This window comes from Vicugna pacos, chromosome 26, assembly GCF_048564905.1.
Source record: "Vicugna pacos chromosome 26, VicPac4, whole genome shotgun sequence".
Classification (NCBI taxonomy): domain Eukaryota; kingdom Metazoa; phylum Chordata; class Mammalia; order Artiodactyla; family Camelidae; genus Vicugna; species Vicugna pacos.
The window spans coordinates 15,540,063-15,557,140 of NC_133012.1; the positions used below are offsets into that span (position 1 = coordinate 15,540,063).

The 17,078-nt window shown below is 40.0% G+C and overlaps 1 protein-coding gene across 1 annotated transcript in view; it reads right to left on the bottom strand.

Moving 5' to 3' along the window:
* MTMR7 (myotubularin related protein 7) overlaps nucleotides 1–16,810 on the bottom strand; it is an 85,437-nt gene extending 68,627 nt beyond the window's left edge. The window contains exon 1 of the mRNA XM_006198026.3: nucleotides 16,515–16,810. Within this exon, the coding sequence (XP_006198088.2) occupies nucleotides 16,515–16,538 (24 nt within the window). The 5' untranslated portion in view covers nucleotides 16,539–16,810. The remainder of the gene's footprint in view (nucleotides 1–16,514) is intronic.
* Nucleotides 16,811–17,078: the final 268 nt, after the last annotated feature.

The window sequence follows — 17,078 nt, forward strand, 5'->3', positions numbered from 1 at the left end:
TAGCCTGCCACAAAACGTTAAGTGGGGGTTATTTTTAAACTATTTTAAATGGTTGTGGGAGGAAGGGTTGGGTTTAAGTCCTGGGAAGTACTTTAACTCCCAAAGGCTTCAGCTAGCTGTCCACCAGGGGAAAGGGCTCTAGGAAAAAAAAAAAAAGCAGTTTAGACTGTTCCTGGCTTAAGAAATATGGTACAAAATGAGCTTCTTGGCCTCCCTCAGAGTGCAACAGAAGAACACAAAACTGAACCATCACGCGGGAGAGAGTCACGGAATCCTGGGTGTTTGGTCAAGAGGTTTAATTTCGTGCATACTTCACAGCTTGTCCTGTTCAGAATGGAAAAACCAGTAAAAATAAACCTTAAATAAGGATGAGAAAATATACGTACATCTGTTCTGTGAAAACAATCATTCCAGACGCTGTTTGCCTGGGGAGATCTGACAGAAGTGATGACCAAATGAAATCAGTGAACAATGTGAGTTCAACTGGGAAACGCTGAAATTCACTAATAAATAATGTCCAAAGCGGCCACACATAGAGGGGTTACAGCTTCATGTCTTGATCACTGCTCACAAGCATTCAACTATTTCAAGGTGTATAATGCCTTAATTGTACCCTTCTTGAAAGCTTTAATGGAAGCACAAATCTTACCATGTTACTTTCATCCACTCAAAAAAAAAAAAAACAACAACAAAACAAAGTGTGTTTCTTCATCACACATCTTCTTCAAAAGACTCTCCCTCAGGAATCCTGGGTGATGGCACTGAGACCTCTCCAGGGAACAAAGGCCACTGTGGAGGCTTCCTTTCCTAAAATCCATGTGTTTGAAGAAGTTAATGTTTTTATAAAAGAAAAATAAGCTCTCAAGTATGGGTGTGAACTAGAGCTGGGTTATAGGAAGGCACTCTTAGTGTGCCTTCAGAGGAAAAAATATTCAAACCCATTGTGTAGCGAGGAAGTGAATGAGTAAGCCAAATGAAACGTTTGGAGTAAGAAAAATTAGTTTATTCTCAAATTTCATAGAAGATCTTTCAGCATACAAACCTGTCACCACCTCCTTTTGCAAAGATCTTGATAATAAAAATAATAAAAACAGCTAAAATGTACAAAATGCCAGCATTATTAAGTGTTTTAAACGTATTCTCTCATTTAAGTCTTGAGAGACAGCCTTGAGTTACAGATAAGGAAATCAAGGCTTTGAGAAACTTCAAATGACACACTCAAGATCATATACGTTGCTACAGCAACCAAGACTGGGTGGTATAAGTTAAGGATAGATATGGTGATCAAAGGAATAGAACTGAGAGTTCAGTGAGAAACCCAGGCATATGTGGTTTGTGCAACTATAGTGAACTGACTTTCTACAAGGGTGCCCAGATAATTAAAGGGAATGAGAAAAGTCTTTCAGTAAACGGTGCTGGGACAACTGGAATCCCACATGCAAAAGAATAAATGTAGACCACTATCTCACACCATATACAAAACTGAACCCAAAATGGATCAAAGACCTATACAGCGTAAATCTTTGTGACCTTGGATTAGGTAATGGTTTCTTAGCTATGGCACCTAAAGCACAAGCAATCAAAGAAAAAATAGGTAAATTGGACTTGGTCAAAATTAAAAATTTTAGTGCTTCTAAGGACAACAATAAGAAAGTGAAAAAAAAAAAACCCCACAGAATAGAAGAAAATATCTGCAAGTTATATATCTGGTACAGATCTGGTATCAAGAATATTCAAAGACTTACAACCCAACAATAAAAAGATAGATGACACAACTGAAAATGAACAAAAGCCTAGAACATAATAACACAGAAGAAAATCTTCATGATTATGGGTTTGGTAATGACTTTTTAAATACAACACCAGAGGCATCATCTACAAAAGAAAGAACTGAAAAGCTAGACTTAATTAAAATTTAAAACTTCTGCTTTGCAAAAGACCCTGTCAGGAAAAAATGAAACGACAAGCCACACTGGGAGAAAATATTTGCAAAATACATTTCTGATAAAAAAAAAAACTTGATTAAAAATGAGCCAAAGACCTTCGTAGACATATCACCAAAGACAAACAGATGGCAAATAAGTGTACGCTCTACATCATGCATCATTAAGGAAATGCAAATTAAAACAACAAGATACACTACACACTGATGAGAATGGCCAAAATCCAAAACACTGACAACACGAAATGCTGACAAGGATGTGGAGCAACCGAAACTCCCATTCATTGCTGGCAGAAATGCAAAACAGTATAGTCACTTTGGAAGAAAGTGTAGCAGATTCTTACAAAACTAAACATACTCTTCCCATGTAATCCAGCAACCACTTTCTTTGGGATTTATTCAAAGGAGTTGAAAACTTATGTCTACACAAAAACCCATACAAACGCTTATAGCAGTTTCAATAATAATTGCTAAAACTTGGAAGCAACTAAGATGTCCTTCAGTAAGTGAGTGAATAAATAAACTGTGATACATCCACAGAATGGCATACTATTCAGCATTAAAGAGAAATGAGCTATCAAGGCAAGAAAGGACATGGAGGAAACTTACAGGCATATCACTAAGTAAAAGAAGTCAACTTGAAAAGGTTACATACTGTATGATTCCAAATATATGACATTCTAAAACAGGTAAAACTATGGAGACACAAAAGATCAGTGGGTGCCAGGGGTTGAGAAGGGAGGGATGAACAGGTGGGACACAGGAGTTTTAGGGCAGTGAAGCTGCTCTGTATGTCACTGTGTAATGATGGATACATGTTATTATAAATTTGTCCAAACCCAGAATGTACAACACCAAGAGTGAACCTTAATGTAAACTACAGAATTTGGGTGATAATGATGTATTAATGTATATTAACCAATTACAACAAATGTACCACTCTGGTGGGGGGAAGCTATGCCTGTGTGAAGGAGGGGGAATGAGGAAAATCTCTGTACTTTCTGCTCAATATTGCTGTGAATCTAAAACTCCACCTAAAAAAGGTCTCTTAAAAAATAAGCAACGGATTTGAATAACTATTTCCCCAAGAAAGATATGAAAATAGCTAATCAGCACATCAAAGGATGCCCAACATCATTGGCTATCAAGGAGATGCAGATCAAACCACCGTGAGATAACACTGCACACCCATCAAGATAGTTATGATAAAAAAGACAGACAATAACAGTGCCGGTGAGGATGAGGAGAAACTGGAACCCTCACACATTGCTCTTGAGACTATAAAACGAGGCAGTCTCTTTGGAAAACAGTTTGTTCGTTTCTCAAAAGAGTAAACATATAGTTACCATATGATCCAATAATTCCAATCCTAGGTATATACCAAAGAAAACTGAAAACTTATATTCACACAAAAAAACTTATATATACATCTTCACAACAGCAGTATTCATAACAAGCAAGAAGAGGAGACAACCCAAAAATCCATCAACTGATGAATGAATAAACAGATGTCAGTGGATCTACACAATGGAATATTATTCAGCAATAAAAAAGAATAATGTGCTGATACAGGCTACAATATGGGTGAATCTTGAAAGCGTTATGCTCAATGAAAGAAGCCAGTTACAACAGACCACATACAATCTGATTCCATTTATATAAAATGTCCAGAACAGGTAAATCTGTGCAGGCAAAAAGTAGATTAGTGTTTTCAGGAGTGTGAGGAGAGAGAAACGAATTGATGGGTATGAAGTTGGGTATTTATGAAGTTGGGTATTCATAACACGTACAAAGTTTCTCTTGGGGGTGATGAAAATGTTCTGAAATTAGATGGATAGTAATGATGGTTAAACAACATTGTGACTATAACAAAAGCCACTGAAGTTGCATGCCTTAAAAGGGTAAATTTTATGTTTACATGAATTATTTCTGATTTTTAAAAATTATGCCAAAATTTTTTTAAAAATCATATATCTAATAAGGAAGTGGCAGAGTAAGAATTTATATTGTGGTCACTTGACTTCAGAGTCACACTGTCCCCCAACGATAATGCTAACAGTTGGTGTACATTTGCCAAATTGAGTATAGTTGGCATTCATTCCTTCATCCAACACATTCACTCACTCAGTATCTACTGAGCACTGGTTATGTGCCAGGCAATGTTTTTGCTTCTTTTTTTAAATTTTGGGCAAAATGCACATAACATAAAATTTACCATTTTAACCATTTTAAAGTGTACAATTCAGTGGCATTAAATACATTCATGGTGTTGTATAACCACCACCAATATTTCCAAACTGTTTCATCACTTGAAACAGAAACTTTACATCTGTTAAGTAATAACTTTCATTTTCCCCTGTTAATCTTTACTCTACCTCTGTCTCTAAGAAGTTGTCCATTCTAGACATCTCATGAAAGTGGAATCATACAATAGCTGCCCTTCTGGCCTATTTCACTCAGCAAAACGTTGTAGGGATTCATGTATGCTGTAGTATGAATCAGAACTCTCTTTTAACGGCTACATAATATTCCGCTAAATGTACGTACCACATTTTGTTTACGCATTCTGTTGTTGCTGGAAACTTAGATTGTTTCTATCTTTTGTCTATTATGAATAATGCAGCTCTGAACATGGGCATACAAGTATCTGTTTGTGTCCCTGTTTTTAAGTCTTTTAGGCATCTACCAAGGAGTGGAATTGCTGGGTAATACAGTAATTCTGTTTAAGTTTTTGAGGGACTGCCAAACTGCTTTCCACAGCAGCTGCACCTTTTACATTCCCACCAGCAATGTCCAAGAGTTCCAATTTCTCTACATCCTTGCCCACACTTGTTATTTTCATTTTGGTTTTTGGGGGGGTGTTTGTTTGTTTTACAATAGCCATCCTCATGGGTATGAAGCAGTATTTCATGGTGGCTTTGATTTGCATTTCCCTAATAGCTAGTGATGTTGGACATCTTTTCATGTGTTTATTGGTCATTTGCATATCTTCTTTGGAGAAATGTCTGTTCAAGTCCTTTGCCCAGCTTTTAATTGAGCTGCTTGTTTTTTGCTCTTATTGTTGAGTTATAAGTGTATTTGTTTGCTTTTTGAAAACAGATGCAAACACCTGAAACACAGAGAGCAGAGCAAAGCAGAATCCTGCATATTACAAAGGAACCATCTAGCAGAGCGTTAAATATTACATTCCTCTCACGCTGGGAAATGTGTCTGTTTACAGCGCATCTTGATAAATGATAGGTAAATGTGGTAAAGGAAAAAATTAAACTATTGGGATTAAACATTATTTATGTACAAGATACACAATTCAATATTCAATTGAAAATAATTCGACACGAATTCTCCCTTAAAAACAATGAAATCTATAGGGAACTCTGACTGAACACACAAGCACATGATTTATGAGAAAATTTCCCAGAATTTGTATTTATTGACTGAATTTGTTTACATCAGACTATTTTCAAAAGGGTTTGCAACCTTAATAAAATAATTTTAAAAAGAAACAACACTATTTTTAAAGTATGCCACTCTTGTACTGTCATCCTGTGGTTCCTTCGGGGGGTACGTGGGTCTTACCAAGGAACTCGCCTTTGAGTCTAACAGGCATCTCAAACTCAACATGTCCAAAACTGAGCCCCGGGCTCCCTCCCACCTCACTCCCCATCCTCTCCTCCTGTAGCTTTCCCATCTCAGCAATCCACACTTCCAGGCCTGGAACAAATAACCTTGGCATTATCCTTGACCCCTCCTTTTCTCTCCTTTCACATCTGTTCCACCAGTCAATCCTCACCACTCTACTTCTAAAATATATCCAGTTTCCTCCCATCTCCATCACTACCCCCTGGTCCCCTCTTTCCATCTGTGCCTACCCTCCCACCCACACCCATTTTATCTTTGCCCAACATCCTATTAAATGTGAGTCAGAGCTTGGACCCCTTCTGTGGATCTCCTGACACCTCTGCTCTCCCCAAATCTCACTTCTCACCATTACCCTGCTCAACAGCACTGTCTTTCTGCTATTCCTTGAAGACTCCAAGCACACTCCTGCCCCTGGACCCTTGCACTAGACATTCCCTCTCCTTTCCTTAGGTAAGTGGGTGTCTTGCTCCCTCACTTCAAGGTCTCGAGTCAAATGTCATTTTTTTAAAAAATATTTTTATTGAAGTATAGTCAGTTTACAATGTTGAGTCAATTTCTGGAGTACAACATAATGCTTCAGTCATATAAGAACATATGTATATTCGTTTTCATATTCTTTTCAAATATCTTTTTATCGGGAAGGTTGTATTATCAGCATATGTCAAATGACCATCCTAACTCACTCCCACCAACAGTCCTCTCCTTCTTGCATTTTGCTGTTTTTCTTCCTACTGTTTTCTCCAACACACACATACATACACACACCCCACACACATACAGTTTATATTCTGCTAACTGTAAAGCTACCTGGCAGCTACCTGCATTTATATGGTATAAAATGAATACATATTCTTAAGGTCTACAACACACTATGTGTCCTGACACCCAACCTGCACTTGGAACAACCAGACTCTAACTAAGCTCTTGCTAAATCTACTAAAAGTGTAAGCCACAGTGCCAGAGAGATACAAGCAATATGAAGAAGCAGAGGAACCACTCCCAATTAAAAGATCAAGAGAAATCCCCTGAAAACACAATCAAGGAAATAGACACTGATGGCCTACAAATCAAGATTTCAAAAAAGGAGTGATCAAAGTACTGAAGGAACTAAAAGAAATAGTGTTTAGAGATATAAAATATGTCAAAAATGAAATAGAAGCTATAAAGAAGAACCAAGTAGAATTAGTAAACTCATTTGCTGAGATGAGAGCTGACCTAAAGGCTGTGCAAAGCAGACTAGATAATGCAGAGGAATGAATAAGTGACCTAGAAAACAGGACAACAGAAAGCACCCAATCAGAACAGCTGAGAGAAAAGCAAATAAAAACCAATGAAAACAATATAAGGGACCTATGGGATAATATAAAGCGTGCCAATCTATGCATAGTAGGGGTTCCAGAAGGGGAAGAAAGAGCAAAGGGGATTGAAAAGGTATTTGAAGAAATTATAACTGAAAACTTCCCAAACCTAAAGGAATCAGATATCCAAGTACAGGAGGCTCAGAGGGTCCCAAACAGGAAGAACCCAAACAGACCCACACCAAGACATATCATAATCAAGATGACCAGAGTCAAGGATAAAGAAAGGATCCTCAAGGCAGCACGAGAAAAACAAAGAGTGAGTTACAAGGGAACCCCCATAAGGCTCTCAGCTGATTTCTCTACACAAACACTACAGGCCAGAAGGGAGTGGCAAGATAGATTCAAAGTCCTGAATGAAAAAAAGATGCAGCCTAGGATACTCTATCCAGCAAGGCTATCCTATAGAATAGAAAGAGATAAAGAACTTCCCAGACAAGCAAAAACTAAAAGAGTTTAGCAACACTAAACCCATGCTAAAAGAAATATTCACAGGTCTACTCTAAATAGAAAAGAAGCAGGATGCTACAAAGATGAGAAATTTACAACTGGAAAGGGGATAACTTCCATGAATTACAAAAAGAATAAGCACAAATTTGTAAAAGAAGACATCTAAATCATTAAGAGTGGGAGAGGGAAGCAAGGAAAGCCACTGTGGAAAACAGAATGGAGATTCCTGAAAAGACTAGGAATAGACTTACCATGTGACCCAGGAATCCCGCTCCTGGGCTTGTATCCAGAAGGAACTCTACTTCAAAATGACACCTGCACCCCAACAGCACTATTTACAATAGCCAAGACATGGAGACAGCCTAAATGTCCATCAACAGATGACTGAATAAAGAAGTGGTATATTTATATGATGGAATACTATTCAGCCACAAAAACTGACAACATAATGCCATTTGCAGCAACATGGATGTTTCTGGAGAATGTCATTCTAAGTGAAGTAAGCCAGAAAGAGAAAGAAAAATACCATATAAGATCGCTCATATGAGGAATCTAAAATAAAAACAAAACAAAACAGAAATACAAAACAGAAACAGACTCATAGACATAGAATACAAACTTGTGGTTGCCAAGGGGGCAGAGGGGTGGGAAGGGACAGACTGGGATTTCAAAATGTAGAATAGATAAACAAGATTACACTGTATAGCACAGGGAAATATATACAAGATCTTGTGGTAGCTCATAATGAAAAAAAATGTGACAATAAATATACATATGTTCATGTATAACTGAAAAATTGTGCTCTACACTAGAATTTGACACAACATTGTAAAATGACTACTACTCAATAAAAAAAAGTTAAAAAATAAAAAATAAAAATAAATCTACTATAAGTGAGGATTTCACGAAGTGTGGGTGATTCTTGAAGAATGCTTAACCACAACCTCTGGGATTATCTGGCTCAGACACAATTCATTTTCACTTGGAAAACTAAAGCAAACATTAACTGCCAAAGCTATACTTTCAACTGGTATCTTTCACCGGAACAAACTTATCAGCTTTGTTTTTGTAGTGAAGTAGTGTATTTGATTACACAGATTGCCTCTCCAATATTGTTAAATACTGGGTAATAAAAGAGTCCTTAACAGTTGGGCCATAATCTGTCTTCAGACAGACCTTAATTGAAACAAAATGTTGACCTTGGTTCTTTTGATCAAGTCAAGCCACAATAATAAGAAAAGGGAGCCGTGTGGTCCCACAGAGGCAGCCCACTGGCCTCAAGGTAAAATGCGTGCAGAGCTGGGGCCTGGACCTGGGAGTGTGCGGGCACTGAGACCACGACCCCATTCACGCTCCCCTCTCCTCGGCCAAGCACACAGCAGAGCTGCTGAGAATATGTGCTCTGCAGCTAAACTGGCCGGTTACTCCTCACCCTGCTCTGTGAAGCTGACTGAAGTTATTCTGCCTCAGTTTCCTTGTCTATAAAATGGGGAGAATAGCAGCGCTCACCTAACAGGCTCACTGTGAGGACCAGCACACAGCCAGGCCCACTCAAGGATCTTCCTCCATCAGTACCACCACAGCATCGCTACTGCTACCAACAGTCACCAAAAGCATATCCAATCTCAGCATAAACAAAGCCACAGAAATGAATGAGAAACCACACTGCGTAAAATCACCCTCAAGAATAAAGGAAGAAGGTTCCTCTGCTACACTGGCAGAGCAGACACAAATCTAGAAGAAAATCTAGCAGAAGACGTCAAAAATCTACAAGAAATGTACAGAAATGGTGCCTGAAAACACACTTAAGAAACTTAATCTGAGGCAACAACCTTAAATACACTGATGTCTATCACAGTTATTTGTTCTAGTGACAAATTAAATATCAAACAGGAAGGGAGAGACTTCGTCGAAAACTCTAAAATGTCTGAAATTTTAATCTGCTTGCAGATAATTTAACTGCAGATTAAAATAAATTAGCTTGCCGCAGACCCACAGATGCTGACAGAAGACACAAGACTCCTGGCTCAGAAACAAAGGACTTCATTGCTCTCTGCACAGCGGGGAGCAGGGGCGCCACGTCCGAGGGACACGCGGAGCAGCCCAGCGAATGCTGCACACAGAGCCGCGAGTCACAGGCAGGAAACTCAGAGCTCGGGGCGTGAGACACGCCAGTCTTCCAGAAGGGCTGCTAACAACCCTGACCAACCTCTGTCCCAGGGGGAAACATTCTTCACTATGCCGGACAGCAAACAAATCTCCCCTTTGCCCAAGGGAGACACTGCTTCTCTCCTCCAAGGCTGGTTGCTATAAAATCACCCTTGAAAAGACAGTTCAGAACAAAAGTGCTGAAATGTTTAAGACTCACAGAGAATTAACCACCTCCCAACACTAAATAACTTCTAATGCATCCACACAGTGTGAGGCCGTGTGGTCATGACAAATCTCCTTTCAGAAGAGTGTTTAATAGAGTGAGAAAAATACTAAGAGTATACTGACATACAAAAAAAAGGTTTTCACTCCCCCCAAATTACACACACACACACACACACACACACACACACAGAGGAAACTAATCTCATTTTGTTTTATATTGTTTTCCTGTTTACATATAAAGAAAAGGGCTGACAATATACACAAAGTTAACAGCAGTTCTTCTTGGCTGTTGAGATTATGCATGGCTTTTACTTTCTTTCTGCTCTTTTGAACCAAGTTTTCTATAATATTTCTATAATTTTTGAATCATTAAAAAAAAAGGCTTTAAAAAAAATAGACATGGATATGACACCAAAAGCACAAATGACAAAAGAAAAACTGGATAAGGTGGACTTCATCAAAATTCAAAACTTTTGTGTTTCAAAATACACCATCAAACAGTGAAAAGAAAACTGAGAAAGGGAGACATCTGCACATCATACATCTGATTAGGGGCTTGTATTCATAATACGTAAAGCTCAGTAATTAAAGAGACAAATAATCCAATTAAAAAATGAACAAATGGTGCATGTATCTTTCCAAGTTACAGTTTTCTCTGGATATATGTCCAGGAATGGGATTGCTGGAACACATGGTATACTCTATTTATAGTTTTTTAAGGAACCTCCATATGGATCTCCCTAGTGGCTGCATCCATTTACATTCCCACCGACAGTGTAGGAGGACTCCCTTTGCTCCACACCCTCACCAGCATTTACTGTTCGTAGACTTTCAGCGATGGCCATTCTAACCAGTGTAAGGTGATACCTCACTGTGGTTTTGATTTACATTTCTCTAATAACTAGCGATACTGAGCATCTTTTCAAGTGCCCGTTGGCTATCTGTACATCATCTTTGGAGAACTGTCTATTTAGGTCTTCTGTCCATTTTTTGATTGGGTTGTTTGGGATTTTTTTGATACTGAGCTATATGAGCTGTTCGTGTATTTTAGAAATAAATTCCTTGTCAGTCACAGTGTTCACTAATATTTTCTTCCATTCCGTAGGTTGTATTTTCTTTGCATTTATGGTTTCCTTTGCTGTGCAAAAGCTTTTAAGTTTAATTAGGTCTCATTTGTCTATTTTTGTTTTTATTTCCATTACTGTAGGAGATGGATCAAAAAAATACTGCTGCGATTTATGTCAGAGTGTTCTGCTTATGTTTTTCTCTAGGTGTTTTATAGCATCCAGTCTTATACTTAGGTCTTTAATCTGTTTTGAGGTTATTTTTGTATATGGTGTTAGAGAACAGAATTTCATTCTTTTACATGTAGCTGTCCAGTTTTCCCAACACCACTTATTGAAGAGACGGTCATTTCTCCACTGTATATTTTTGCCTCCTTTGACCATAAGCACATGGATTTATGTCTGGGTTTTCTATCCTGAAAACTCTAATTTAAAAAGATTCATGCATCTCAATTTTCATAGCAGCACTATTTACAACAGCTGAGACATGGAAGCAACCTAAATGTTCGTTGATAGATGACTGGATAAAGAAGATGTGGTATATTTATACAATAGAATACAACTCCGTCATAAGAAAAGAATGAAATAATGCCATTTGCAGCAACATAGATGGACCTAGAAATTATCATATTAATTGAAGTCAGTCAGAGAAAGACAAATATCATATGATATCATTTATACGTGGAATCTAAAGAAAAATCATAGAAATGAAATTATTTACAAAATGGAAATAGATTCACAGACAGAAAAAGTTATGGTTACCAAAGAGGAAGGAAGTGGGGAGACATAAATTAGGAATTTGGGATTAACACATGCACACTACTATATATAAAACAGACAAACAATAAGGACCTACTATATAGCACAGAGAACTATATTCAGTATCTTGTAATAACCTAAAATGGAAAAGAATCTGAAAAAGAATATATACATATAAGTGAATCACTTTGCTATATACCTGAAACTAGCATATTATAAATCAACCATATTTCAGTTAAAAAATAAAATCACACACACACACACAAAAACCAAACCCAAAGGATTTGAATAGACAGTTCTCCAAAGAAGATATACAAATGATCACTCAGCACACAAAAAGATGCTCAACATAATTAGTCATTACAGAAATGCAAATAAAAAACCAAGATGAATACTACTTCACACCCACTAGGGTGAATAAAAGGGAAAGACAATAACAAGTGTTGGCAGGGACACAAAAAAACTGGAACCTTTATGCATTGTTGGTGGGATCTTAAAATTATGCAGTCACTTCCAGAAAATAGTTTGGCAGTCCCTCAAAACGTTAAACATGGAGTTACCACCTGATCCAGCAATTCCACTTCTAGAGAAGTGACATTCCACCTAAGAGAAATAAAAACATGTGCCCACACAAAAATTCGCATACAAAAGTTCATAGCAACATTATCCAGCACAGCCAAACAACAGAAACAACACAAATGTCCAACGACCGATGAACAGATAAACAAAATGTGGTATGTGCACAGGACGGATAAAAAGAAACAAAGTACTGTACACGCTACAACTTGAATGAACCTTCAAACATTATGCTAAGTGAAGACAGCAAGCCACAAAAGACCACATATTCCATGATTCAATTTACATGAAATGTCCAGAAAAGGTAAATACATAAGACAGAGAGTGCATTAGTGGTTCTGCAAGTGGCAGGAGGGAGAAATGGGGACTTACTGCTGATGGGTGTGGGGGTTCTTGTTGGAGTGACATGTTCTGAAATTAGATCGTAGTGATAGTTATGTTAACTGTGTACATACAAAGAAGCACAGAACTGTTAATTTTATAGTATGTAAATTCTCTCAGTAAAGCTGATTTTAAATACACACACACACACACACACACAAACCAATTACTGAAACGGAGAAAAGATGTAAATAGATAATTCAGAAAAATAACAAAATGGTCAATAAACATACTTAAGACAATGCTTCAATCGCACTAGAAATTTTTTTAAAATGATGAAATAATGAGGTGCCATGCCCTCTTTAGCAAATATTTTCTTAAAAATAATAAAGCTGACATATTTTTGGAAAGTCATTAGTCAATATATATCAACCATAAAATTGTTCATCTTCTGTGACACAGTAATTCCATCTAGGGTTCTATCCTAAGGGAATAGTCACATATGCAAATAATAATAAACAAGATAATTCACCATCATATTATTGGAACAGCCTTATGGGGAAATGGTTAATGTGATAATGACATAGCCATAGGATAAAAAATTACACAGTCCTCTAAAAGCATGTTTTCAAAGACCACAATAGGGCCAGTTAAAAGCAGCACACTACAAAATCAAACTGGGTGATCCTGGATTTCTAAACAAACAGTTTTTGAGTATTCATGCAAAGAAAAAAAAAACGTCAGAAGGAAATATTCTCCAATATTAACAGTGGCTAATCTCTATATTTTTCCTAATACAGGATCAAAAGTAAGCATAATTTCATAACCTGAAAATGCATTATTTTTTAGTGCCAGTGGAATAGCCACACTGAGAGACACCAATAAAGCCAATCTCCTGGTAACTCTATTGATCTCTAGTACAGAAAGATCTTGTGAACAAGACCACTATTGTCAAATGGGAAAATGTCTTCCAGAAAGAACAAAGCATAAGAGGTAGAGATTACTTGGCCAGGATCCTAGACACATTAGCATCTATCTAGTAATAAACCAAACTGCGAAACGCGTCAAGCTACCCTAAAAGCCCTGGAGGCTTTATATATGACTAATAATTGAACCCAAATTATCCCTAAGCTTCTTGCAGGGTTTTTTCTTGCCAGAAAAAAACTTTTTTCAGAGCAGCAAAGAAAGCCAGGCAGTGCAGTAGACTCTCAAAAGTCCACTGTGACAAGTACAGATAATGTTCGGTGGCCTCACTTCACCCAACTGCAAAGTAGCTTGTCCTGGGAACATTTTTCTTTTCCTATGCAGGAACCATTCTGGAAGAGAAACACCCAGCTCAGCATATGCTCTGTTCAAGGCTTCAGTTAAACACACACACATATCGAGAAAGGAAGATGAGGGAAGGATTCCAGATTATTTACGTATGTCTGTCTCCTTAAACTGCACTCCAGAGACTGAATCAGAGCACAGAGCTGGGATGGACATCGCGCGGTCTACCAAGAGGAAGTGAATGACTGTCATTGTAGTAGGAAAACAACTGTACATTCTATACACGTTTCCTTTCCTCTGAAAATAAAACCCTGCTACCCTTATGGTAAATGTTACTTCAAACCTACAGTGTGTCAGACAAACTTTGTCTATACTCCTCACAAGCCACCTAACATGTGAAACCATGAAATCTAAGGCAGGCTACCCGCAGGGTATGATGGAAGCCAAAAACAACGATGAATATGACCATCAATAATTATACATTTTACAACACAATCTCTGTCAGCAGTATTGTTCCTGTTTTCCATTTACACTGGGATAGTTTTGCACTTAAAAACGTAAAATGCAATTGTTTAAAATATCAAATCACTATGTTGTGTAACAGGAACTAACTAAGGTTAACTACATGATGTTTAAATTCAAGGAATCGTGTCATCATTTCTATCTTTATCGCTGCTAAGGTTTTCAGTATCTCTGGAGTAGGAATGACTTATTACAATACGCCATATTTACACAACTGCCTGACAGCACCTCCAGCGCTCCTGGTCCTCCTTGGCGCCTGGCATGTTAAGACTCAGCTCTTCCAAGAAGGCTTTCCTCAACCTGTGTCGTGGAGTGGATCCCCCATCCATCCCCTCTCTGCCCACTGTCCCCTGGACACATCTCTCTCCAGACTTACAACCGCCTCCCTCCCACACCAAGAGTACCCTGGTGCTTCCTGCTCCCAGGACCTAACACAGAGCTTCTTGCAGGAAAGGTTCTCAAATGCCTACGGAATGAAATGAATGGATAAATGGATCAGATCCACCTAATCTCTGCAGTTTTTTTTTTAATTTTTCCACTTGCATTATCCTAAACATTAATGACTCTCAACTCAATGAAATCTTAGACAATTGTCCATTTCCCCCCATTTCTCTCATTCCTCATAGAAGGGGATCTCTGGTTTGAAGTAGCACACTGCCTAGAGGGCGTTTACAAAAACCACTTTTAAGAATAAGTGAGAACACTGCTTGCTCTTCAGGTTGGCACACATGGCTTTGTACAGAATGACTCTGAATAGATGAGAAAATGCCTTCACTCCCCAAATTCCCATTCCACAGGAACACAGCTTCTAGGCTCTGGGCACCCTATCACTCCTGCCATTGACATTCACATCAGGTATCATTTTTATCAAGAGCCCCCTTCATCATAACAAAGAAGAGATGCCCTTGGCAAGGGCAGAAGGAGTCCATGAGTTAAATGTCTCATTCCGGAATCAATTATTTAGCACCACTTAAACCCTGAAAGCTTTGAGCCACCTATTTTGCGGTTTATAGCACTCTCCTCTAAGTTTACAGTTTCCTGATTGTGAAGTAACAACTTAATTCCATAGGACAAAATCAATACAATTTAAACTTATTGTTGCAACTGACATTTTCCAGCAACCTAAAAGATTTATTCTTCCACTGACATGAGATCATTGTAAAGCTGCTTTTACAAACAGGCACTTTAGGAACCATTCCAGAATTCAGGAATGCGTTTTTCTTACTGGACTTACTGCAAAGCAATGGCCTCAAGAGATGAACAGGATCCCTGGGGCCTCCTAAGTTCTGACCACTCAGACCCAGCTTTGACTTAACTCTGTCAAGGGCCTAGATTTTGAACATGAGATCATCTGGACGCGCAAGGAGTTGTAGTGGCAGTAAGGAGAGAGAGCCAATAGGCTTCTGAAATAGATTTTCTCACTAGGTTAGGGTTTTTTATCAAAGAGGAATGTGTCTCATCTTTTTCATTCTAAATTATCTTACGAGTTCAACTACGAGTGGAAAGGTTGTTTGGTACAGCAGTCTATGTTCCCAGTGTTATTTAACTGAAATGATCAGGGACCAGTTGCTTTCGTTGAGTTGGCAAAAAGCTGGTGTTTAAAACACAAGTAGACGAATCTGTAAGCTTCAACCTACTGGAAAAAGCAAGCAGATGGAAGGATTGATAATAGCATTCAATCTACAGCGAACACTGACCACGAGCTCCGTGTAACAGTCACTGCAGCTGATGGCCTGCAGCTGGAGAAGCAGGCGGGCAAGTTGGGCGGGTCTGGACTCAGATTCAACAAGCGTCAATGCATTCGATTCACCTGCAAGTAACTAGTTTCCTCGCACCTGTCATTAGGAAAGCTTGTTTCTCTTTCAACTGCCCCGAGCAGCCAACAGGGAGAAAAAAAAAAAAAAGGGCAGCAACCAGAAGGGAGCGTTTATCAGCAGAGAAGCAGCCCCATTACTCAACAGACAATTGGGGTTCCCTCCCGTCCACCCCTATGTCCACTGCGCACCCCCAAGGACAAGAGGTTAGATCCTGCAGCAGCCAAGGCTAGGCCTGTGAGGCAGCAAAAGGAAGCCCAGCCTCCCGGGGAACCGGGAGATGCTCGGGCGCTGCCTCCTCCTCCCTCCCTCGCGGGCGGTGCCGGTTCGGCCGGCGCAGGGCAGGGAAGCCGGGCCTCCGCGGGCTCAGCATCCCTCCTCCGGCTCCCGCTCGCCCTTCTCCGCCCGCACCCGTGCCACCAACCTTGGGCGTGCGGATGTGCTCCATGGCGGGCCCACGTCTGCAGGTCCCGGCCGGGCGCGGCCTCACGTACCTGCGCGCGTCTGCAGCGCGGCGGGAGGGGCGCGGGGAGGGGGCTTCGCGCCCGGGAGCCGGCGGGCCGCGGGCTTGGCTCCGCCCCCAGGTGCGGCGGCGCCCGCGCGAGGCCGGCGTGCGGGGCCCCGGGCGCCCGCGCGGCCCTAGAGCGCGCGCCCGTGCTCTCCCGCCACCTGCGGCGCCTGCCGCCGCCCCACCTAGAGTCTGCTGGGGTCGCCGGGGCAAGAGCCGCTCGCTTCCCTTCCAGAGGGGCAGTCAGCGTAAGATTGCGGGGCTGCTGCTCCCCAAGACACAATGGGGGCCTTGTGTCGGGTGTGGCGTCTTGGAGGAGAGATGGGACCACGCGCGGCTCCACACCGCCCATCGGCTTCCTTCCAGAGCGCCCCAGGATAGGTGGGACGTCAGGGTGGGGCCGGAAAAAGGCTGCCACAAGCACTCCATATCCACTGTGGCCTAGTGGTTTCCGTCCGTACATTTCAGCACATGAGCAGC